Source organism: Choloepus didactylus, chromosome 15 (genome assembly GCF_015220235.1).
Source record: "Choloepus didactylus isolate mChoDid1 chromosome 15, mChoDid1.pri, whole genome shotgun sequence".
NCBI lineage: Eukaryota > Metazoa > Chordata > Mammalia > Pilosa > Megalonychidae > Choloepus > Choloepus didactylus.
This window is the reverse complement of record NC_051321.1, coordinates 56,078,160-56,104,149: the sequence shown is the minus strand read 5'-3', so window position 1 is coordinate 56,104,149 and position 25,990 is coordinate 56,078,160. Positions and strand designations below refer to the sequence as shown.

The following is a 25,990-nucleotide window of genomic DNA, read 5'->3' as shown; positions in this document are numbered from 1 at the left end:
ACTCTTCTCTCCTGTCTGAGGAGAATGAAGTGAGTAGAATTTGAAATGTAAGTGTACCTTTCTTCTGGGGCTTCGTTTTATTCCCCAAGATATGACCATTCTCCCTGTTTTAGGTTTCCAGCTGCTAAAACAAATACAGATAATGGTTTGGATTTCAGAGGCTAGAAGGCTTGTTTCCTCCCAGGATTGGTATCTTCTGGCTGGTCATGAATTTGGAGGGTTCCTTGATTTTTCCATGGCATGGTCTCCTTTTTCTGGGTTCCACTTTCTGGCTACTTCCTGTGGCTTCTCTCTGTGGCCTTTTGTAAAAGGCCTTCAGTAATAGGATTAAGATGGGTCATGATTCAGTTGAGCCATACTTTAACTGAAGTAACGGCATCAAAAGGTCCTATTTATAATGGGTTCACATCCACAGGAATGGAATAAGATTAACAACACATTTTTCTGTGGTACATAACTCCAGCCTTTAGATTAGAAGGGTTGAATTTTCTTTAAAGTCTCTTCCTTTTGTGCCTCTTATGTTCAGTTTATCACGATTGTTTATGATGATTGTTTCTTCGGAATGTCTGTACCCCTCTCATCTCTTCATACTGCCATTACCCTCACAATTTCTTACAATGGACTCAAAACTAGTCTCCTTGCCTCTTGTCTGTCCTTTTAATTTCCTATGACATTACTTTCATAAGATAATTTCCTCTGCTCATGTGTTCCTACACCATGGTCATGGTGTACACGTGCTGTACTTATTCAAAGGAGACTCTATATGGAGAACACTTCAGAGTCCTAATATGCTTTTACTGATCAGATAAATCTGCTCTTCATGATGTCTCAATTAGGCCAGAGCTCAGTAATAGCAAATTTATATTTTACCTGTTAAAGGCCTGTACTTCTTGACCATCTCCGAGAAACTAGAGCTGACAAGAAGAGACTTCGGAAAGCCTTAAGAGATTTTGAAGAACAGTTTTTTAAGCAAACAGGAAGGTAAGTGTGGGAAGAAATAATTTTAAGCTAATATTTCCTAGGGAATTATTGTTAAGAATGAGCTCCAATGTTTCTGTAGGAATGGGGAATTTACAGAAGGTGCTAATAATTCTCATACTGGTCTAGACCAGGATTTGTCCAATGCAACATTCTGATAGTGCCATTACCATGCTTTGTGAGAGGCTGGAAATGTTAAATATTACATCAACCTTTAAAAAATAAGAGAAGTTTGCTGAAACACCCCTCACTTTGCATCATCTCATTTTAACTGTTGAATTTATCTAACCCTTTAAAAACAAAACTTACTTGATTTTTTCAGCCCAGATCACTTTTTGGTTCTTGATTACTTAGTTCCACAAGTTATTCCCTACTTTATTAAATTAGAATTCTTCTGTTAAAAAAATCTCCTTTAAATGTCAAAATAATTATTAAATATATTGGAACAAAAATTCATATCTGTTATTTCTATCCCTTAAATAAATGTTTAAGTATAATCTCTATTGCCAACCAACTCTCTAAAACCAAGATGTTAGAGCATAAGCATTGGGGTCAGTACTGAACTGGCCCCTTGGTATTCTTCTCCATCTAGGCATCTGCCTTTCCTGAATTGCTTTTAGTTTGGGAGCCTGAGAATTGCCCATATGAACATGGATTATCCTCTAAAGGCACCTGAAAAGCTTTGTATACACACCTCTTAATCATTGACAGCATTCCCATTTCAGCCTTCCTGGGCCATTCACTAGGACTGAACTTATTTAAGTCAGGAGCTTTTTACATTCAGCAAATACAGATGTAACCCATCTAGTTTTCTACATTGAATCTTCTTTCCCAGTTGATTGCTACAAGTCTAACTTACTTATCTTGTGGCTAGCTTTGTGATTTGGGGCAGGTAACTTCCTCACTCTAAATCTGTTTCTTCAACGCAAAATATTAAGCGCTTCATATGATGGCCATGAGGACCAACAACAGATAATATATGGGAAGTGTCTGGCATAGCACAGAAACTCAAATAATAGTCATTTGTTGATGGCACTTATCATTATTCTGCTAATATTAACTAATCTCATGGAAAATGTATGATACTGCTAAATTTAGAATATAAAACATGATTTCTTATATCTGTTTTTCTATTTCCATATCTTTTTCTTTTCTTTTATAACACTTTTATTCATATTTCTCTGTAAGACTGTCTTTGGAATAGTGACTTTGTACTATCTGCTATACTATGTTTTGGGCATATATGTGACTTACATTAAAGTTTCTGATCTCTGCCTCTTTTAGATTAAAAGAAAACCTTGTAGGAATTTTTCAGTCAGGGAAATATTTGGGGAGGTATTATCAGTATTCTAAATCAATATAGTCTTTATATATGACCAGAGAAATGAGTTAAACACTTCAGTACTTGCATAATTTATTTTCATAATTTTGGGTTCCCTGAGTAAATTTTCATTTTTTATCCCTTTGAACTCAGGAGTTTGTTTTAAATAGTTTGAGAACCCCTCACTGTGCTAGTAGTCCTGTCTAGTAGATTTGCAGTGGGACTTGGTGTATCTTTTGATATTCAGGGAAGCTATGTTTTATATACAGTATTCTGCTCCTGTTAGTCCTAAACCCATTTCAGCTATGCCTATATCTGTTCAAGAGGTTGTTTGCCCTCTTGTGGTGATATATTTCAACTAATTGCAAAAACCAGTGATATGATGTAACTAAAATTAAGCAGTGAATGGCTGGGAAGTATGAATCTTAACCTTGTTTTCCTAAGACATTTTATTGAAAAGGTCTAACCATCCATAGGTATAAAACAGCCATACTAATGGACTACTAAAATTTTTAAGGCTCTGTAAATTTTCTTGGTAATATTTATCATGCACAAGACATGCTTATCATGTAGATGACATTATTATTAGCAGTTATGTACCAGGAACTGTGTTAAGCCCCTTAGCCTGCTTTAAATGAAGGAAAAACTGCTTCAAGGAATATACAGCAAAAAGTTTCATTCTGGGCACAGCACTCTTGTGGTAGTTTATTTTAGTGGTAGTATTGCCTATTTGTAAGAAGGGATGGCAAGTGTAAATATATATAAGGAGGAAGTATTCAGATGGGGGTAAGTACACAATGGAATATGCAGGACCAGGGAAAAGTCTTAATGGATTACTAGTGTTTCCCTATAAATTAGACCATTTCTTTACTTAGATCTGTTTTGCAAAATTAAGATTGTATTCAGGCACCCAGTTATAAGTTTGGACCATAGCACAGAATGGAGGCAAAGGAATTATGGTATATAACTTACATAACATTTAAGAGAAATCTTGTCTATGTATTTGTGTGCTATTCAGAGTTCTGTACTAGAAATTCCAGGGCAGTGAATAGCGGTTCAACAGAAGTAGATTACATTCTGAGACTCCTCTCCTTATACATAACATTAGCATGTTTTTTTTAATTTGTGAAAGACATTTTAAAACATATTTATTTGTATCTAATGGGAAAACAGAAGGGGGTTCCAGATAAAACATTAAATGTTTGCTACTTTACCCAGTTGCAGACATACTAATATTACTAAGATTAGCGAGCATCTGCATTCAGTTGCAATCTGTGTTTTCTACCCCTTTATTTCAAAGTCATGGCTGAAAGTGTTTTAAAAACAATTGTCTTCTTGGTTGGTAAGATGGCCAAGAGCATTCTGAGACCCTGCAGCAGTTAATTCCCTTTAGAAAACATATCCTGGCAATGTTATGTTTATGGTAAGGCAACTATTTTAACCCCAGATGGTATCCAGTCATTCTTCAGAGTAAATGGCAAGAGCATGCAATAGTTAGAATGCATATGTAGAAAAATCACTGCATGGTCATAGGTCTAGTCTTATTAGAATTCGTGTGCAAAAGAGAATCATTGTAATTTAGACTTATAATTTGCTTCTGTGATGGTAATGCTTAGTAATTAGCAGAGTCTGGTAATATAATTACAAGAAAACTTGCAAATGTTTCAGGTTTGTAAAGTAGCCACTAAGCTGTCTTCCCCGTCATAAATTTCTGTAATCTAACGTGTGTGTTTTTAGATTATCATTTTTAAAAAACTTTCACTATAAGGGCTGAATCTTTTACATAGGCATGGGATTGTGGGTAGGTAATGGGAAAATGACTGGAAAAGGAATGTTGTGAGGGTTCTGTTTTTGTTTTTGCTTTTTTTTTTTCTTTTTTAAACCCTAAATCTTTTCACTTGCCCCATTGTCGTATGTCTATGCGCTGGACTATGTAAATCCTCAAAAAGTACTCTTATATTGATGGAAGAGGGAGTGAGTGAAAGGGAAGGTAAGGAAGACATGATACAAAAAACAAGTAGAAGCTGCTGCCCTGTACCTTCTCAAGTATGAATTATTAAAAAAGGGTTATTAATGATTTGATTCATTATGAACTAATAGTCTATATTTTCCTTTTTATAGAAGTCCTCAAAAGGAAGACAGGATCCCAATGGCAGATGAGTACTATGAATATAAGCACATAAAAGCCAAACTGAGGCTATTAGAGGTCCTCATCAGCAAGCAAGATGTGGCCAAAACCATTTGAGCTATTTTGTGATTACTTTCACTCAAGAAAAAGTCAAGTTTATTTTGCCCTGCCATTTCTGTAAGTAGTTTTGACACACTGAAAATTGAAGCACTTTAGTGGTAGTATTAGCTGTTTTTAAGAAGAGATGGCAAGTGTAATTATATATGAAGAGGAGGGATTCAGATGGGGGAAGAATATAAGTGACAACAGAATTGGAAAAGAATTCAGCCCCATCCATGACAAGGGGAACTCAGTTAATATAATTTCAAAAAATATATATTTTATCAAGCCTAAATAAGACAGAGGATCCATATGTTCAATGGACCACTTGTTAGGGAAAGTCTTACATGTAGTGTCCAAAGATTGCTTATGGGAATGTATGGAAAAGAGGATGATGTTTGAAAAGTGAGTGGATGATTTTTGAAAAGTGAGTGGAAAGTGGGAAAAAAATTCTGCTTTTTATGTAGAAAGGAATACAGCTGGTGAGAAAGATATTTATTTGGAGTGTCTAACAGATTTTTATGTGATTTAAAGAAAAATCTACATTGTCTCAAGTCTGCTAGACTTTCAGCACCCTAAATTTTACTAGAATGTCACTAATTTCTATATTAAAAAAAAGCACATTATTTTATGTTAGTTTTACATTTACCAAAGTTCATTCTGATAGCAAGTACTTTGTGAATTATCTTTGTTTATAATAGATGTTTATATTAAATATTGCATTAAAATTTGAAAATAGGTATTTTGGATAGCTATGTGTCTACAGTATATAATTTAATGTGATTACTGTTATGATTAAACTTTTTGTGTACTATTTTTCAGTTGCGAATATGCTTTTTTCTTAATAGTCCAAGGTCTATACTTTGTGAAGTCAAAAAACTTTCTCATATAGTTGTTCTTATTTCTGTGGAAAATGAAAGGTTTGGAAATTCTTGGTATTGTTTGCTATGAACCTTTGAAAAGAAGGCACAATATTTGATTTGCTTCATCAACTTTGTGTGGACTGTTAACCTATGTTATTATTTTGCTTCTGTAAAATTAGCAAAAAAGATTGACATTTTCTTTCATGTACCAACTATCTTTGTATTTCTGATATGGTTAATCCTGATGTTGAAGAAATTCACATTTTCATATCATTTGGATGAGATGAATACTAGTTCAAAAGCAGAGTATTTAGCTGATATTTTACAACTGTAATGAAGCAGAATAATGTCCTCCATAAATTGGTTTAATTAAAGTCATCTTCTTGTAACAGACAGACACAATTATTTGAGCTTTACAAACTACATCTTTGATAAAGGAAATGGTTTCATGACCTATATACAATTATTACTATTAAAATGTAACTATATTCTATATGATTGTAAATATTTTATACAATACAAATAAAATATTTTTCTATTATATTTATTATGTTGAAACAGCTGTTTCCTGTTAGCTAATATAAATAACATAAATAACACTGTTGAACAAGTGGGAAGTGCTGACAAGTCTAGGTTTCAAGATTTAACTCATGCTGCAATTACACCCTTTCATGCGGTTTGGCGTTATCTCAATATTTATTCAGTAGATTAAAATGAATGCATATGTAAACACCATTTATAAGCCATTTTGTATTTTGCTAAAGCGGTCTATATAGAATTATGTTTGGCATAAGGAAACAAAAACATTGCAGCATCTAGGCAAATAAAGTGTCAGTAAGAAAAATGAGTATATTTCATCAATGAAAGTAGTGGGAAAGGTAGGGATTAGGAAACACTAAAATGACTGAATGACATTTGAAAAGTGGAAGTTTGCTTTCGGTAACAGCAGCATGTGCATGCTTCAGAGCAGAACATCTGGTAACGAAAATGGACAACAAAGTATCAATGCTCCTACAGGAAGAAGAGGGACTGAATAAGAAAAGTGAACATTTAACGTCCAACACTGATATTACAGGTTTTACAGCTGGGATCTTTCTTTGCATCTGCAGTAGACAAACTCATGAGCTGATGACCAGTGATTTCTGCCACGGTGCCCAGAGAGAGATCCACAGGGTCAGTATAAATGACTTCTAAAATGACATCCTGGGCATGATGGTAAACCAGCACCCCATCTTCTTCTTTACAGGTCAAAAATGTATTATCCTTAGAATTTAGCTGAGGCAGGCGCTGCTTACAGAATTCATCTCCTGGTGATCCAACAGGAGCAATAACAAGAATCACATAATGGTAAGCAGTGTACATACAGTAGAAGTCCCCAAAGTATAAGTTAGTATTGGGGTTAAAAAGTTTTTCTGCTGCTATCTCAAACCTGTATCTTCCATAAGGTGAATCCTGGGGTGGTTTCCCAGTATTGAATTCAGTGCTGCAACTGAAGAAGATGCCTTCTAATTTTCCACTGATGGGAGAACCATGGCTACCACTGTTATCCTTGACAGAGGGCTGCATAGCATTCCCATGATGCTCTCTACAAGAGAAAAGAAACGGTCAGTGCTTGATACAATAGTGGTAAAGCCACTGATTTGTAAAATGGTGATTTGCCTAAAGGTCAGCCATCTAATGTTAAAGTCCTGTATGCCCATCTTACTGTCAGATCAAGGAGAACACATCTTTTGATATTACCTATAGATGGCCCAATTCTAGTCTTGACCCTAAGGTAAAGATATGCTTCTGCTACAAACCTTAGAGATCTTTAACATAATTTCCTGGCCAGAAAAATCAAACTGGAATTACAGATCTTATAGCTGAAATCACATCCACTGTATGCCTACTAGGTTTCAGAACTGTTTCAAGTCTGCCAGAATTTGGTCATAAAATGACTGCTATCTGCTTGTACTGGCACAAGCATTTTGGTTTTTGTTTTGTTGTTTTACCGACGCACAGTTTTTTAATCAGGTTCTCCTGTGTTTTGCTTAAAACAGTGCTGGTTATTCTCCTTTTTGGCCCTCTCCAGATCCATTCCCTGCCCTATTCATACTCCCATGTGTCCTGGGATTCTATTATCCTGTTCTTCTCTGCTGCTAGTAAGCACCAGCAGGTGATCTAGTGCAAGAGGAGGTAAAGCCTTGGCTATGTCTTCCTCTACTTCCTCTATGCCTGAGAGCCTTGTGGTTTTGGCAGAGCTGGGTGCATCTCTATTTATCTCTGCTTACTGCTTCTGCTAGGTGGCCCCTGTTTACCTTCCCAAAGATATTAAAACCTTTAATTTCTTGATAGTTGGCTTTTGATGTCCTAAATCCTACCTACCCCTCTGTAGACTTTGATAATTCTCAGATTATGCCTTCTTTGCCAGGTCCCGAACAGCTCCACAAACATGACTTGGGATGAAGGGCACATGCTACCATTACCCAGTCAACATGCTTCTTAGAGCTTCTGGGTCAGTGAGGTGCACCCAGGATGTGCCGCTGGCTTCAGAACAGCAATGAGTCTCAAATTCTAGTACCTAAGAACCACTAGGGAACATACTAAAAATTCAGATTTAAGGAAAGACCAAGGCACTGACACTGACTGGAGGAGACTAAGGAAACATGAGGAATAAATCCAGTATGGTCTCCTGGACTAGGCCCCATATTCTTCCCTCCTGATGTTTGAAGATTCCTTCTTTTAACATGTCCTTTCAATTTCAAAAACTTTTTTCAGCCATTCTTTTAGGATAATTTTGCTGATGACACATTATTAGTTTTCCTTCATCTGAGAATGTTTTGATATCCCCTTCATTCTAAAATGCTATTTTCACTGAATATAGGATTCTGAGTTTGACACGTCTTGCCATGTTTGAAAAAGACTGTGCCGCTTCCTTCTGGCTTCCATGGTTGCTGATGTGAAATCCACTGTTGTTTGACTTGCTTCTCCTGTGCAGATGAGGTGTCATTTCTATTTCACTGCTTTCAAGATGTTTTTCTTTGTCTTTAGTGTACAGGACTTTATAATGTGTCTTTTCATCAATTTGGGGGGAGGGGTGGTTATCCTGGTTGCTCAGCTTCTTGATTACATAGTTTTGCTATTTGCAAAATTTGGGAATTATTTAGCTATGTCTTTGAATACTTTTTTCTTCTCTCCTGTAACTCTTATGATGTGACTGTTACAGTCTCCCAAGTCTGTGAAGCTCTATTTTTTTTTCAGTCTAATTTTCTCTTTGTTGTTCAGATTGGGTAATTTCTGTCATTTGAACTTCAAATTCACTGAGTCTTTCCACTGTTGTCTTTATTTTTCTGTTGAACTTATCTATTGAGTTTTAAAAATTTTTCATTTCTACAGTTGTGATTTCATTCTTTATTTCTTTGCTGCTTCCATTTCCATTTGTTTCATGTGTTTGTAATTGCTTTTTGAAGCATTTTGATGGAGACTCCTTGAAAATTTGTCAGATAATTCCAAGATCTGACTCATTTTTCTCTCATTCATGTTGAGATTTTCCTGGTTCTTGATATGAATGGGATAGTTTGAGGTTCTGGATATTTAAAAAATCTATTCAAGCAGGCCTCTTCTGATTTTGTCCAGATGAGGAAGTAAGAGTGGGACATGCTGTGTCATTGCTGTTAGGCAAGGGGTGGAAGTCCAGGTTTCCCACTCAAGTATCAATGACATAGGCCAAGAGGCTTATTACTACCAGGTAGATGTGGTGGTTTAGGCTCCTCACTAGGCCTCAGCAGACACAATCTGGTTGGGAGTGGTGTCTCATTCCTGCTCTCCATGTGGACTATGCAGATGCTGAGATGTCAAGCTTTGTTATAACTGCCCTGTGGTGAAAATTCTAGCTCCCATTAGGCCTCCTCTGACATCACTTCAGTGGGAGCTGGGGAGAGAATGGGCATCTCGTTGCCATCAGGAGAGGATGCAAGTACAGACTCTGCATTCAGCCTTCTCTGATACCACCAGGGGCAGGTATGGGAGGAGTAGGTGCCTCCTTAGAGCTAGGTGAGGGTGGAAGTCTCGGTTCTCCACTAGACCTTGGATGGCAGTGCAGTTTTTTTCCCCATGGTACTTGGCTGGAGAAGGATGGTTACTGTCATAGTTTTCTGTCTTGCAAGGCCTTTCCTGTCCTTGGGATAGAGAGAACAGACTTTAGGGCGAGGGGGTGGAATATTTTTTATGTGCACCCATTGGCATTTCTGTTGTCAGCTTCTCCAGCACATAGTCTGGAATATAAGAGATGAAAAGAAAGCCCAAAGAACTCATTGCTGCATTGTTCCTTGAATCTCGAGGTCCCTGGCCAGTCTTCCTTTCTCTTTCTACCTTGCGGAATCTTTTTATTTATAAAAGCAATATAATGGAGTTTTTAGCTCTACTTAGCGAGAAGGATAGGAAGAAGTATGTTCACTCCATCTTGTCTCCAAACATTTTTACCCTTGTTGCATTCTCATTAACAGAACCCAAATGCCAATATATGTCTCTACACTGATCTACAAAGTACAGAGCAAATATTCACATAGGAATCTACACAAGGAAATGTATCCTAAAACAGTGACAGAATATCAACTTTCAGGATTTAACATGTTTACCAAATTCAGCAGATTCCTGAAGAGAAAACTTTCAGATATAGGAAAGCATTTTAAGGACACATCAATAGCTTCATCCTGTTTGGCTACCTAATGAACATGCATGTTTATTAAGAGATAAAGTGGTGTTTTCATGTGGGCTAAGCAAAAGCAATGTTCACTCAGGAATTCATTCTACATGGAGTCAATCTGTCTAGGGTTTTCTCATAATTTATAATAATCAGGCAAATGAAAGTTTCCTTCTATTCAATCACTCTGAATAACAAAACATTTAAAATAGATTCTGATACCTATTAGAGTTCATTATTAAAAAATCAAGATCCACTGAAGTTAATGTCTACTATTCTCTTAATAAGACTTGAAAGAATTCAGTGTTGAAAAATTGTACCCATGCCAAGATATAATTTACATGAATTTTACAAATATGGAAAATCAAAGGTAAATTTCCTCATTACTAAATATCTTTCATGCTAGCTCAGAAGCAACTATTATATGTACTTTTATATGTTTATGTGATATATATATGTGTGTGTGTGTGTGTATATATATATATATATATATATATATACAGAAACACACACATAATTTTTTCCATCTTCCAGGTACTCTGTCCTTACCTTTTGAAACCAGGGACCTGAAAACAAAGGCCAGTTCCCACCCACAACACATAAAAAATCTTAGAGAAATGCTGACCTCCAGTGGCCGCCTAAAATAGACATTAACAATACTTCAGCAGTCTAAACCTACCCTACTACCAAAGATGTAATTATTTACTCTGGTCTTGTATTTCTTAGACAACAACTATAGTGGAATTTTTATTTTCAAATTAGATGCTTGACAAATATAAACACCATTCTTGCTGAGTATATATGGTCATTCCCAATCAATAACTGACAGGTACTATAATTTGTGGTTTATCTTTCCATTTGTAATCTCTAATGTAGGTGTCACCTGCCAACAATTATATAGACTTTAAGGTAAATAATTAACCAGTGAAGAGAATAGTGGACTGAAGTGTGTACTTATTAGATATTCAAACAAAATACAGGAATGGTTTTTACCATAAAGCTACATGAGAACAAGATTTTGCAAATTCCTTCCTTTGAAGAGAAATCCACTTCTCTTCCTCTGATTTCCTTTGAATGTTCCAGTTCGGGCTGCTTTAAATGTGGAACCATGACCTTGATTTAAGAAAAACTAGAGAACTATTAAATTTCTTTAAAAAAGCTGCCTAAATTTTTTCATACACAATCTGTCAACTTAAAAATCTTTTAGAGTCTAAAGTGTGACCAAGTCTCTAAGAAAGATACATTATAGGAATTGCTGTACTAAAGATTCAGAAACCTATATAGCATTTGTCATTTTAAAAGTCTTAGTCTCACTTTAAAGCACATATCTGCCTATATACTTCCCTGAAATTTTCTTCCAATACAGAAGTGCCATAACTATTAAGACTACCTGTGGTATAGAGGTCTCTTGACTTCTTGATAACTGCTTCTAGAAGTAAACATAGGCTAGAATTTTGAATGGTATTTAGTAAAACAAATTACTAGTTTTGATTCTTACCGAATATAGTCAAAATACTCTTTGTGCTGGTTACGGTAAAAAACAGAAAATTTAAGCATACGTCCTGCAATCACTTCGGCCTTCTCCAACAGTTGTGTTAGATGAACTTTTGAATAGTCTGCAAATATTTACAAAAAGTTGATTATTAAAAATATAGTGCCCAAAGTCCCAATTACAAGCTAAAATACAAAAGACTTGAAAACCTAAAGCACCTGTCAAAATAATCTGATTCTTTTTATCAACTTTTTGTTTTGAACATTATTTGAAAATTGATTTCAAACTGCCGCACCAGAATCTAATGAAAACTTATTAACACTTTCCAAAAAAAGACAAAGGGCATGAAAAAGAAAATTCCCATGGCACCACAGTTTATTTGTGGACTCACTGCTTTACTGGCTCAACAAACACTTAGAACAGAACATAGTATGTACTAAGTACCACACAAAATTAGATGATCAGGTTAAAGCATAAAAAAGATGTTATTCTTCCTTCAAAGAGTAGAAGACATATGTATACAGACTATTACCAATTATTATGGTATTAATATTTTAAGCTTTGTGTAAACAAAGTTTTATCTCTGTCATCCATGATACCAGAAGTACATTATGTGGCATCTTTGAGGTCATGCATTGTATCTGTCACCATTTTATTTCCAATACCTTGCATACTACCTAGAGCACAGTTTGTGCTCAGTAAATACTGAATGCATTAGATGACCAGATTAAAAAACTAATTATAGGAAATACCTTTTTCAAAATGTACAAAGTCAAGAGTTACTGATAAATTTTGGTGAAAACATCTCCAAATTACTCTGATAAACTGAAACAAGGTTCAAGCTTAAGTTCCCCTAAGATTTTTGTCATGGAGAGAAAAATGCAAAATAATTTATAGAAGAATATTGTGACACATTTAAAAGCTGGTATTTTATTATTTATCCCCTAACTTCCCTAGAAAAATTGTGGGGCTATAGGTAAATAAAGGAGCAAAAGGGAAAAGATGACTCTAAATGAAAGTAACAAGACACAAGGATTTTCATGATGGACATTCAAATAATTAACTAGATTACAGAATAAATATAAACATACCTAATATCTCTATCTGTGTATATATATACAACTGTGTGTGTATTTGTGTGTTTATTTCTGAACTGCAAATGCCAAGGTTTTTCCTTAAGTTAAAGAAGAAGTAACACCTATTTCTCTAATATCATACAGTGTTTTTGCAGGCAAATTATAGCTTCCTTTAGTGGACAAACAGTATGATACTGTTTGGTACAGTCTTATTCAAAATAACACATTAAAACAATGTCAAAAGAGACTGTGCCTATGTGCTTATTTAGATTAAATTTCCCTAGTAAGGCATAATGAAAGCAAGCAGAAAGAAATAGAGTAAAAAGAGTACATATGAGGTAGATTCCAAAGATGAATTTTAATTCAGGAAAAAATGAGAGGAAATACTAATTATAATATGACAACAAGTAAAGGTAAAAGTTGTGTCTGTGGGAAGAATTCTTTACTTCCCTGTTAATACAATATGGAAATTTTTAGATATTTCATTATTGATTATTGAACTATGATTAATACCATATTTCATCCATTCCAAAATGCATCTTTTCACATTTTAACATCTCTGGCATGCAACTGACAATAAATATGATAAGAAAATACTATCATAGTTTAATTGGCACTATTTTTTTTTAGTGATGCATACAATAATGTGTAATCTTACGGATGATAACATTTTAGACATGAAGCAATATGGTACCAAAGATAGTATTTTCTTTGCTCGCAAACATTGAAATCCTTAACAAATACAGATGTTGTGATCTTTAGCAACTTCCTTGCAGGGTAAAATTAAAATCACATAGACTTAAAATTTCATTCATTCAACATACCAGTATAAGAAGTTTACACTGAGTTCGAGGTTAAAAAAGAATAGAGTAAAGCAGTAGTGAGCATGTACTGGGTTTAAAATAATACAAATGTGAAGCCACGGGAAAGAAAAAACCGAATTATCTGAAGGATGCCTCCTCAGCCAGGTAATGTTGCTAAGCAACCTGCAGTAGGACAGGCCAATTGTTGTTAAGGCTTTTTCTGCAAGCTCCTTAATGATGAAACAAACACTCAGCTTCTCCCTACAATTATTTATAGGCAACAATCATCTAGACAAAGAAGAGGAACAAAGCATACAAAAGGAGAGGATGACAGATGTACTCAGTTAGAGATATCTTTGTATCCCTTCAACACCTATCAACTTGCAAATTCTAAGTGTTCAATAAATGTTTGTTTCCCGAATGAATGAGATGATTTCCAATCTAATGGAATATTAAGATATGGTTCAAGATCAAAGAGGATGAAGGATGAGCTGTCCACATCGGATCCCCCAATGAGGTTTTTTTAATGAAGCAAACACACATGCACCCCACATAGAACATGGGCTTAAAGATAGCTCTTCTTCAGCTTTTTCAGCATTCAAGTGAAAAATTCAGTAACATCTCTGACAGGGACATTCACTGCGATCTGTCCCCATTCCGCTATATTAGAGAAGGATGTTCCTGACTTCCTTCTTCCAGTAATACCTGTGAAAATGCTAAAAAAAAGAAAAAAATAGCTCTCTCTCTAAAAATGAAGCTCAAAATATGCTGAATGTATTTTGAAACTGCATTTTTTTTTTTTTGGCAAAGCTTTCACTTTGAAAAACCAAACTATAAATTCAGCAAAAATCATCTGATGCCATTACTCAGGTTTTGTTACTAAAAACCTCAGCTCTCTCCAATCAATATGACGTGGTTTATTGTTACAGAATGCTACTGACAATGCAAAATGACTAATGCCATACATATAACTTTATAATTACAAAATAATTTTTCTGTAATTAGCTTTCCAGGAATTATATTAAATAATGCTTTTCTATATTTATAACTACTTCTCTTACCTGCTGTGCAGAATTCTATAATTTCGCTCCATTCAGACACAACATAATCACCATCAACTTGTTTTGATGCCGTCTGCACTGCAACTGTATATTCAGTTCTTGGGCTCAAAAACCAGTGTCCACGGACAGTCATAGGCAAGGGAACAGCTTTTGCCACCAATTTTGTTGGAACATCCTAAGGAAAGAGGAAGAAGGGAGGAAGGAAAGAAGACAGGAAAGGAGGGAAGGAGGGAACAAATTAACTAGGAGCATATCTTGAATCAAATGTAAATAGTGGGGAAGAACTTATTAAATTACTAGCTGATTACAGAATTTTCCTGATTGAAGAAATTTAACAATCATTATATTCAAATCTCATTCTCCATATGTAGAACCTAAGGCCCAACTGATCAAGTGACATGCCTGACATTATACAGCTGGTTTGTGACATAAATGTACTTATATTTTAGATCTCTTGATTTCTAGTATATTGTTTGTTCTTCTCTGTACATGATGCTCCTTAAGAATTGCAACATTCTCTTAAAACTTTACAAAATAGATAAAGGAGATACAACACAATTTTAGTATTTTAAAACATTATATTTGCTTAATTTATACCAGAGTAGCCTGTTACTAAATGTTTTATATATGAAAGGAAAGAAAACAGTTTAAATAAGTATTTTCTAATGTTTTCAAAATTCTGTTTCACATATAAATGAGGTAGCATTTGCTTCATCTATATTCAGGTATGGAGCCTATGTGTCACAGAAAAGTTGAGATACTTCTAAACAACTCTTCTTAAGCTTATTAAACCTGCTGGTTGAATATTCACTACATTTCCAAGGATATGGTAATCTAAGTATGGAGTGAATAAAGGGGGTCAAATAAAGGGGGTCATATCTTGACCTATTCATCATTTAATGTTAAATATTTCAAAGCTATCTCAAGAAGGCAAATATTAGCAAAGAGAATATCCATTAGCAGAAAGCATAATCAGAACTGGAATGGGGAACAACAGTGACTGGTCAATCTTGCTCTCTCATCTTTAGTATTTATAAACTTCATGTACTTTAGCATGTATAATTGCACATCCAGTAAAATGCAAAATTTCCAGACAAGGTAGGACAGTTACCTCCCAAAGATTTCTCAAGTTAAAACTTAGTATCAGTGTTTAAAAAAAAAAGTTTTTCACCATAGGTGAACACACTGACAGATAAGAAAGAATACTTTAACCAGATAACTGTTATAACCTCGATAGCTATTTATGGAGTTATCAAAAGAGATGCATGTCACGTAGACTTCAGAGAAGTGTTACGTGTCTAAATCAGCTAAGGGTTAATTTCCACCCTCAAAACACAAATGAAATTTCATTACATAAAACAATTTTTAACCCTGAAGTGTTTTAACAATTACCAGAAAGGTTATAAGCTGATTCCTCTTTTGACAGTTATTATAGGGAAAAAACTGTGCCTCATTGGAAAACTATGCATACTCTTCTGGTTATGTGCTTCTGATTCTATGGAAGCTATTTATAACCCTGTAATTTGTAGATAACTGGTGTCACTTCATTTATTCTTGCCTAAAGACATGCAAATGAATTCTGTCCAGTGGAAGGAGGATGACCCTCACTCCCACCACCTTTAATGGAAAAACCAGTTCTGCCTTGACCTGTACATTCATTTCAATATTCCTGACCTAAAAATGTATCTGTTCTTTAGATAATCCTCTGGACTGTTTAGCAGACCTCATCAGCTTCCTCATTAATGAGTTAAATAAGACCTTTAAGACATGTTCCTTATTATGTCTGTATGAAAATCATGATTTTATCTTTTTTTTTTTGAAAATTATCAATTAACAATATACAGGGCCTTCCATTTTCTTACAAAATGTCTTAGAGGGATAGGGTTATCACTCACATATAATTTTTATTTCCCCCAAATATTATCAAATCATTAATAAAACATTCTTTCTTTCAAAATGTCCTCATACTTTGAATGTTTTTGAGATGCAAATGAATGTGATTTCATATAATCTATCATAATGTTGCTATTAGGATTTTACCTTGTGTTTAAATTTATTGGAATTCTTGTTCTCCTTCTTGTTCAGATCAATGAAATAGTGTGTAATACGGTCCTTTGATTTTGAATCCATTTCCCACAAAATCTTGAACGAATCACATGTAATGTTGCTTATTTTGATGTTATGTGGAACAGGAAGTTCTTCCATTTCTGCTATGCCACTGTCTTGTGATTTGTTCCCTGAAAGGAAACAATGAGCAAAAAGTTAGTTTTCAACCAATGGATTTTTCCAGTTTGGAAGGTCATTGGCTATGTAACCTATTTCTGAACTTATTCATCTAATTATTGAATCTGCGATTTCATTTTGTTCATTAAGTAATTTGAATGTTAATCCTAGTAAATAACTTTTATATGTTCATATTTCCAATAAAAGGTAGAGCTGACTTAGTCTTCTCCACCTCTACACTTTCAATTTACTCTATAAAAACACTGTGGCTCAGACTTCCTAAACCTCAAAAGGCTAGGCTTACATGGTAATTTCCTTCTAAAAAGCCCCAAAAGACCACTTTTCCTACATGAGCAGTAGACATTGCTCTAAAGTAATATCAGGTGTTTTAAGCTACATAACTTCAAAGAAATGTTGATAATGAAAGGGTGTGGTCAAATAAAAGAAACATTTCTTAAGAAATCTATATCAGTGACAGGCTAAAAAAACTGTTCTTCCTCCTCCTTTTTGGAAATATTATATAGAGAAGCAGCATTTAATGGTTATATTACATACATAAATAATAGTGAAGGATCATTCACTTAGAAATTACTGTATCAAGGATTACTCTAGCAATCTTTTGCCTGTGATACCTTGATAAATTTAATTTTGAATGCCTAAACAATAAAGACTAAAAGAGAAAATACAACTCCATGGTGATCAGTATCATTAAAATCTTGAAGAATTGATCTGACATTGGTTACTTTAAAGACTGTGTCTCTACATCCCTACTTAGGGCAAATACTAACAGTTTACCTAACAGTATAGAGCAGTGTATGATGGATGAAAAGACAAAAAGAGAAAATACCAATTTCCCAGGTTTGTTTCATGTATAGAAAATATATAATGGAATCAAAATTTGATCTTCTCTCTACTTCCCTTTCCTCCAAGCCAACTTAATGTTTGGATGCTCCAAAAGAGAAAATTATAAATGTAATTTTCATATGGTGAAAAATGCCAAGTCATTAATCAGTTATATAATTTGCTCCTTAACAGAATAAAATAGCAAACATTCATCAACAAATAATAAAAACAACAACAAAAATGCATGCCGCCTTACAGAAATACCTTTTCACTTCTAGGAAGGAGTGTTCTTCTTTCCCCACCCTGCCCCAATCATCTGTATAAAATTTTGACAGTTCCCACCTTTGGTAATTCTTTGACCCATGTGGTCTCATTTCAGGCTGTGTTATGGCCAGAGGAACCTAATGGCAATCAAAAACTGATTTCAAAATAACTTAGGTTCTTTACTTTTATTTATTGAATGTTACTACTTAAAATCCCTTTCTTCTCCCTGTGTACTTTCCTCACACCCTAGGCTTCTCCAGATTCTCTCTCCACCATGCTTCCAGAAACAGTACTACTTCATCTTTCTCTCTCTTCCTCATTTGGCCTCAAAACAAGCCCCAAACTGCTTCTGGCCTAAAGGTTTTCAGAGGTCAAGGGCAGAGAACCAAATGGAATCATCTTTAGCAGCCTTGGGAAAAGGCATTAAACACTCAAACATTAGTAATTTGTGTCCTATTTCGAAAAGCCCACAATCCAATCTATTATTCTGATTGCAGCCATACAATTCTGGGAATTGTGGCACCCAGAAAGGCATGTTCAAGTCCTAATCTCTATCCCATGTATGTGACCTAATTTGAAAATATGGTTTTTAAACATATGATTAGTTAGGATGAGGAAAGATTGGATTAGGGTCTAATCCAATATGACTCGCGTCATTATAAGAGGGACACAGACAGACATAGGGAAGAATACATGTGAGGACAGCAGCAAAGAATGCAGTGTTGCAGCCAAGGAATGCCAAGGGTTGCCGGCAAACCACTAGAAGCTAGAAAGAGGCAAGGAAATATCGTCTCCTACAGATTTCAGAGGGAGCATTCCTTGCTGACACCTTATTTCAGACTTACACCCCCTGGAACTGTGAGACAATAAATTTTGGTTGTTTTAAGCAACCTGGTTTGTAGTACTTTGTTACAGTTGTCCCAGCAATATTTATTGAAAAGATTGTTCTTTCCCCATTTTATTGCCTTATGGGAGTCCTGTCCCTCATTGCCAGGAACACTTACAGCCCCGGGAGTCATGTCCCATGTAGTGGAGAGGGCAGTGAGTTCATTTGCAGAGTTGGCTGACAGAAAGTGGCCACATCTGAGCAACAAAAGAGGTTCTCTGGGGGTGACTCTAGGCATAATTATAGGTAGGCTTAGCTTCTCCTTTGTAAGAATAAGTTTCATAAGGGCAAGCCCCAAAATTGAGGGCTTGACTTATTAAATTGGGATTCCCTAGTGCTTGCTGGAATATCAGGAATTCTCCAGGTGAGGAAGTTTAGTATTTCCACATTTTCCCCCAGTCCCTCAAGAGACTTTGCAAATATTTTTTTTTTTAATTTTCTTCCCAAAGTACTCTGGGGTACATTGGGGTATCATATTAACCTGTACAGAATAACAGCATCTGATTCACCATTCTAGGTTCCAAGCACTGACCATACAGGGTATTAGAAAGTGTGCTACAGAGAATTTAAATTTTATACCAAACACATGATCAGATCTTAAATACCTTAAAAGCAAGAGTGTTTAATGAGAAAGTAACTTGAGATTATCAATGAAAAGATTAATTCCCTTTTAAAAGTCTACTACTATGCAAGTTTTTAAACATACACCATGTAAAGTGAATAATATAATGACCCTCCCACATACCCATCACCGAGCTTCAATAATTATCAACATTTTGCCATTTTTGTTTCATCTATTTATCAACCCACCTTGCATTCATTTACCTTTTCTTTCCTTGATAACTTTTTATTTGACATAATTTCAGACTTAAAGAAAAGTTGCAAGAACAATATAAAGAACTTACATGTAAGCTTCACCTAGATTCTCCAGTTGTTAATATTTTACCAAATTTGCTTTATTACTGTCTCTTTTTGTCTCTCTCCTCATCCCTCGTCTCTACTCTCTTTATATACAGAATACATGGACATATATTTTTTCTGAAGCATTTGAGGGTGAAATACACACAGGATGGCCCTTTACTCCTAAATACATCAATGCATATTTCATGAAAAGAAAGATATTTTCTTACACAACCAGAGTACAGTGATCAAAATCAGTAAATTAACATTTTCTAGTCGTATACCTCATATTTCATTATTTGCCAAAAAAGGTTGCCCCATATAGAAACAATAACAAAATCTGACCTAGGGTGCAATTCAGATCACACATTGGATTAACTTGTCATGTTTCTTTAGTCTCCTTTAATCCCGTAACAGTTCCTCAATCTGTCTTTTGCGCCATTAACAGTAATTTTATAGAATGTTCCTCCACTTCAGTTTGTCTGATGTTTCCTCATCATTGAGGCTTTTTTGGTGTGTGGGAGGAATACCAAAGAAATAACTTTGTATACACGATGTCATTTTGTCCTATGAATGGAAAGAACCATATAGATTGGAAATGGTGATATGAGTATAAACTTGGGGTTTTAAATAGATAAGTACAGAAACAGATACAGATACAAGGGTATGTATGCATACATATGCATGCATTTCCTAGCCCTAGCCATTAAGAGGCCTATTTCAGTTTCCTAGGATGTTTAAGCATATACCATGAAGTGGTACAGCTTAAATAAGGGGAATTTATTCACCCACAGTTTTGAGGTCAGGAAAATTTCCAAATCAAGGCATCATCATCAAAGCAATGCCTTCTTCCTGAAAACTGGCTGCTAGGGATCACTGACTTGTCTGTCAAATGATGATGGAGTCTGCTGGTCTGATTTCTCCCTTCTCTTTCAGGTTTTGTTGATTTCAGCTTCTTGATTCTGTGGCTTTCTCTCATGTCTGATTTCATTCTGTTTATAAAGGACTCCAGTAATAGGATTAAGACCCATCCTGATTGAGATGGGTCACACCTTAACTGAAGTAGCCTCATGAAAACGTCCTACCTACAATGGGTTCATGCCCACAGGAATGGATTATATTTAAGAACATGTTTTTCTGGGCTGCATACAGCTTCAAACCACCACAAGACCCTGCAAGTAATGACACACTCTAACAGCAATGAGCACACCTAGTACTCAGATCTTAGTTCCTAAATGCTATTCTTCACTAAAATGAACCAGAGCTTTTTAGAGAAACAGCTCTACAGCTGGAAAACTGTAAAGTAAGCTTGGAACTCCTTGTTAATGGTAGAAAGTAAAAGTGCTTGAAGAATGAGGATGACATGCCAGATGTACACAAAACCCAGGTTGAAGGGCTTTTACTAGCCAAATGTGAGGCAAGATGAGAAATGATATATTGATAGTAACCCACTGAATAAAATAGGAATCCATAAGCCTCTGCTGTTCTAAATAAATAAATGGGGAGAGAGAAAAGTTCTTCCTTATAGGAGAATACAACTAATAAATATAGATGGAATGATGGAATTAGAAAACCACCATTTGGCAAACATATAGTAACAACTGATTCAGGGAAGAACCATCAGTGGATGCCATAGCTAGTGGGATAAAAGTTTGATGAGAAACAGCCTTAAAGTATCTCTCTACAAAATACTTATTAATTACAATGGGAAAAATACATTGGAAAAACCTGACAGGCACTACCTTAACCAAATGATCTTTCAATTTTTCTGTGTTTGAAAATTTCATACTTTTAATATAGAAAAATGTAACAGCAAGATTTACTCAGTTTATTTTTCCTTCCCATGTGATTGTTATTCATTTGAAATGCAATTTTTCATTTCCTTTATTTTGAATGTATACACAATTAACAATGTTCCAAAAAAAACTTTACAAAAATTCATACTCAGAGAAGTGTCACCTCCCCATCCCTACTTCCACCCAGCCTCTGATATACCATAAGCTATACATGTCATAACTTGTATAGCTTATGGTATTAGTTCCTAGCATGTGTGTAAGACGACTGGACTGGGTCATTTCTTTCATGATATCCCTGGCCAAGGGAGGAAATTTGTTTCAGGTCCTTCCTTTCTATTCTTCCTGTTTCTTTCCCGAGTTCAATCAATCCTTGTTTCATTTCTTCCTTTCCCTTTCATTCTTTTCTGTTTGTTTTTTTTAATAATCCAGGGAGCTTTTTCAGATATCACCAGTTATACTTGCTCTTGTGAGTATGTGTATATTTCTGTGCAATGTTATCACATGTATAGCTTCATGTAAATACCACTACAGTCAACATGCAAACTTGTTCCATCACCACAAGGCTCCCTTTTGCTATCCCTAAATATAGTCACACCTACCCTCATTCTCCTTCCCAAACCCTAATCCCTGGTAACTACGAATCTGTTTTCCATATCCACAATTTTATTATTTCAAGAATGTTATACACACACACACACACACACACACACACACACACACACACACACACAGTATGTAAACTTTGGAGATTCACTTTTTCTACTCAGCATATTCCCTTGAGTTCCATCTAGGTAATTGCATGCATCAACAGTTTTTGTTTCGTTTTTTTTTTTTTGCTGAGTAGTTTTCCATGGTATGGATGTTCCACAATTTATTTAACCATTCATCCACTGAAGTATATTTGGGTTATTTTCAGTTTAGAACTATTAAGGATAAACTTTCATAAGAACATTCATTATAGGTTTTTAAATGAACTTAAGTTTTCATTTCTCAGGGATAAAATACAATTGTTCAGTCATACGGTAGGTACATTTTCAGTTTTAAAAGAAACTGTTAAACTACTTTCTGGTGGGGCTGTGCCATTTTACATTCCTACCAGCAATGCATCAGTATTCCCGTTTTCTTGTAACCTTGCCAGCATCTGTTGTCACTATTGTGATATCTTATAGTGGTTTCAATTTGCATTTCCCTAATGGCTAATTGTGTTTAAAATCTTTTCATGTGCTTATTTGCCATCTGGCTAATTCTCTTCGGTTAAATGTCTATTCCTGTCCTTTGCCCATTTTCTAATTGGATTGTTTGTTTTTTTACTGTTGAGTTTTGAGAGTTCTCTATGTATTCCTGATATAAGGCCTTTGTCGGATATGTCATTTGCAACTATTTTCTCCCAGTCTATAATTTGTCCTATTACAGGATTTTGCACAGAGCAAACAATTTTAATTTTGATGGGGGAGAATTAATCATTTTTTCCTTTTATGGATTTTGCTTTTAAGTCTACAAACTGTTGGCTTAGCTCTAGACCCTGAAAAAAAAAATTTTTTTTTCCTAAAAGTATTATGGTTCTACATTTTACATTTAAATCTTTTAACCATTTTGAGTTTTTTGTGTAAGGTGTGAGGTTTAGGTCCAGGTTCTTTTTTTGTTTTTTTTTTTTGTTTTGCCTATGCATGTTCAATTGCTCCAACACCAGTTGTTGCAAAGGCTATCCTTCTTACACTGAATTGCTTTTGTTCTTGGGCATATCTGTGTAGGTCTATTTCTGGGTTCTCTTTTGAAGGCATGCAGCTCAAAAATGCATTGGTTCTGTTCACTGATCCTGTCACAAACTATGAAATTGTTATTGGACTTAAGATATCTTCACATTTTTTATTACTCTATCTTTCAGGATATTCTAAGAGTCTTAATCATCACTCCCACAGAATTTAAAACCTAAGAGAGATTCACCAAGAATCTCAGTATCTAAGTAGTCATTGTATTTATCCAACTTGAACCCTGCTAGTCCTGTCATCCTCTGGGCTGCTGTCTTCCAAGGGCTTCCTTGTTTGTACCTGGGTATTCACATTTTATATGCCATCTTCTGAAGAATCACCATTCTCTCCTTCATTTTGTGATTTTCCTTTTGCTTTAGCAATAGACATTTTACTTCTTCTTAACTTAGCTCTACCTTGTCTGGCTCATCCTTGGCCATGATGCAGTGGATCCAGTTCATGGAGGTCACCTAGTGGCTGTTGGTTAATAGTCTGCGGCTTGAGGATGTGCCATGTGAAAGAGGTCTGTGGCAGAAGCAGCTGAAAATTTTTTGTTGGCCATTAATATTTCTTTTAACCAGAATGTTCCTTTGTAATTTTTTTTCTGTGCTTGGTCAGGAATGATATCAGGATTATGCTAACTTGATATAATTAATTGGGAAGGAAACAGTATCTCCTTTTTTGTGTTCTGGAATAATTTAAATGGCAGAGATGTATTATTCCTTGAAATCTGAAAGAATGCCCTTGAATTAACCCAGAATCATGTTAGCTAACCTCCAATTTAAAAATGATGGATTTATCATAGGACTATTTCTTCTACTGCAAAAATGTAAAAAAAAAGAAGAAAAAAGAAATGAAATGAATAAAGTATAAACCCACAAAAGAAAGAAGAAATGGAGAAATAAAGACTTTGTGAAGACACATGGTAGACAGAAGAGTGAGATCTGATTTAACAAGGCTGAGGAAGTTATAAGTGCCTACAAAGGGGAAACCAACAGAAGTTGGCCAATTGCACTGTGGCACTCTCAAGAGGATCAGCATTTGCCAGCTTCACAGTGATTTTCAAATTTATTAGCATAGATTTGTATAATCTCATTTGTACAGAGTAAAGCTTCTGAAAATTAGATTATGGGTGTGATATCTAAATCTCTACTTCCCAGCTATGGCCTTGGAAAATTAATTCAAGTTTATCAAACTTTGATTTTTTTTTGTGACAAAGGATAACAGTAATAATTTAAATTTCAGCAATTGAAATGATGGACTCCTCTCCCTCCCCAATCATGAGGAGGTAGAGGGAAGGTATGAAAACAACAGTGTAAAAAGATTTTTCAACGAACTCATGGAAGAACATGTGACATCTCATAAGACTACTTAGAAGATGAGGGAGCCAGAGTAATAAATCAATAAATGAAGACTTTTTCTTTTATGCTTCCTTTTGCAATGTGTGATAATAGCTCCTTTTGTATTCTTAAATTTGTGATTGTGTGTGCACATGGATTCTCCCCTTTTTTCCTTAAAATAGACTAAGTAGGAACTTAGGAATTTACTTGTAAAGAAGGAATACAATTTTTTTTTTTAATTACACTGCTTTTCTCTAACTAAATGATAAATTCTTTCATTTCTTCCTCTAACTTTTCTAGTTTGTTCTGTTGTCATTTTGGTTCTTAAACTGAATGCTAGTTAATTTAACTAGACAAGAATGAATACTTAAGAATATTTTTATGACAACTTTGCTTGGATTCCAAAATGCTTTTTTCATTATCATTATTTTTTCTATTTTATGTTTTCAATACATTACGCTTTCAATTTTTTCTTTGACCCAAGTGATTATTTTTAAATATTTAAGTTTTTTTTTTTTCTCTTTAGGCTTTTGTCATTTATCTAATAGATTTACAGCATTGTATTCAGAGAATAAGATCTGTTCAATTTTCTGTTCTGAGATTTTAGAATTTAAGTTTTTTGGCCTAATAATTATATTTGATTTTTACAGATGTTCTATAATCACTTGAAAAAATGTAGGTGTTTAGGGTACAATTTATGTATAAATTTACCAATTTCCTAATAGTTTCCTAATTATTCAGAACTTCCCCATTCTTATTTTCTTTTTGCCTACTTGAAGTGCCTTTCTACCATTGTATTTCAGCTCACTTCCCCTTTTGTGTCTAAAACTTTCTGCTTTATCTTGATGCATGTATATGTTTATGACAGGCATAGCTTCACTGGGGAGCGTAGTCCTCCTAAATTAAAAATAATTTCATCTATCAATAATTGATAGATGTAATATACTAACTTGTGTGGAATATCTTTGTTTATTTCTACACTTTTTTTTTCTTTAAATCTCTATGGTGATAATTATATCCCACCAGCATAAGTAAACACTATTAGTTACATAGTAGCTAAGAGTATGAGTACTAGACAGACAGACATGGGTTTGAATTCCAACTATGCTACATAGCTAACTGACTGTAGAAATATTCTAAGTGTATTTCCTCACAGGGTCAATGAGTATTAAATGAGTTAACACAGATATGTCAAACATTTACTATAGTAACTGACATGTAATAGACAATAAGTGTTAGCCGATTTAACATGACATTGATATAAAGGGCAAATTAATTCATTCAACCCTCTGGCTCAATTAATACATAACTCTTCTAATTCACTCTAGATTATCAACATCTCCAGTGATCTTTAACGATTATTTTTTCTTTTCAAATTCCCCCAATTTACTAACATTCATTAGTGTCCAGATTTATGGAGATGTTTTTGAGTAGATCCATGCATGTTCAGAGAGGCTATAATTTCCTAATTTTGACATAACATTTAAA

The 25,990-nt window shown here is 34.8% G+C and overlaps 2 protein-coding genes across 5 annotated transcripts in view; one reads left to right on the top strand and one right to left on the bottom strand.

Moving 5' to 3' along the window:
* Positions 1 to 6,088, top strand: part of FAM13C (family with sequence similarity 13 member C) — a 135,333-nt gene extending 129,245 nt beyond the window's left edge. Inside the window, 2 exon segments of the mRNA XM_037803805.1 lie at positions 880 to 981; positions 4,421 to 6,088. Of these exon segments, the coding sequence (XP_037659733.1) occupies positions 880 to 981; positions 4,421 to 4,544 (226 nt within the window). The 3' untranslated portion in view covers positions 4,545 to 6,088.
* The window catches only part of PHYHIPL (phytanoyl-CoA 2-hydroxylase interacting protein like), a 449,794-nt gene continuing 429,537 nt past the window's right edge, over positions 5,734 to 25,990 (bottom strand). For all 4 annotated transcript variants that reach the window (XM_037803807.1, XM_037803809.1, XM_037803808.1 and 1 more), the window contains 4 exons: positions 16,543 to 16,739; positions 14,503 to 14,677; positions 11,569 to 11,686; positions 5,734 to 6,974 (listed from right to left, as the gene is read on the bottom strand). In XM_037803807.1, the coding sequence (XP_037659735.1) occupies positions 6,440 to 6,974; positions 11,569 to 11,686; positions 14,503 to 14,677; positions 16,543 to 16,739 (1,025 nt within the window). In that variant the 3' untranslated portion in view covers positions 5,734 to 6,439. The remainder of the gene's footprint in view (positions 6,975 to 11,568; positions 11,687 to 14,502; positions 14,678 to 16,542; positions 16,740 to 25,990) is intronic.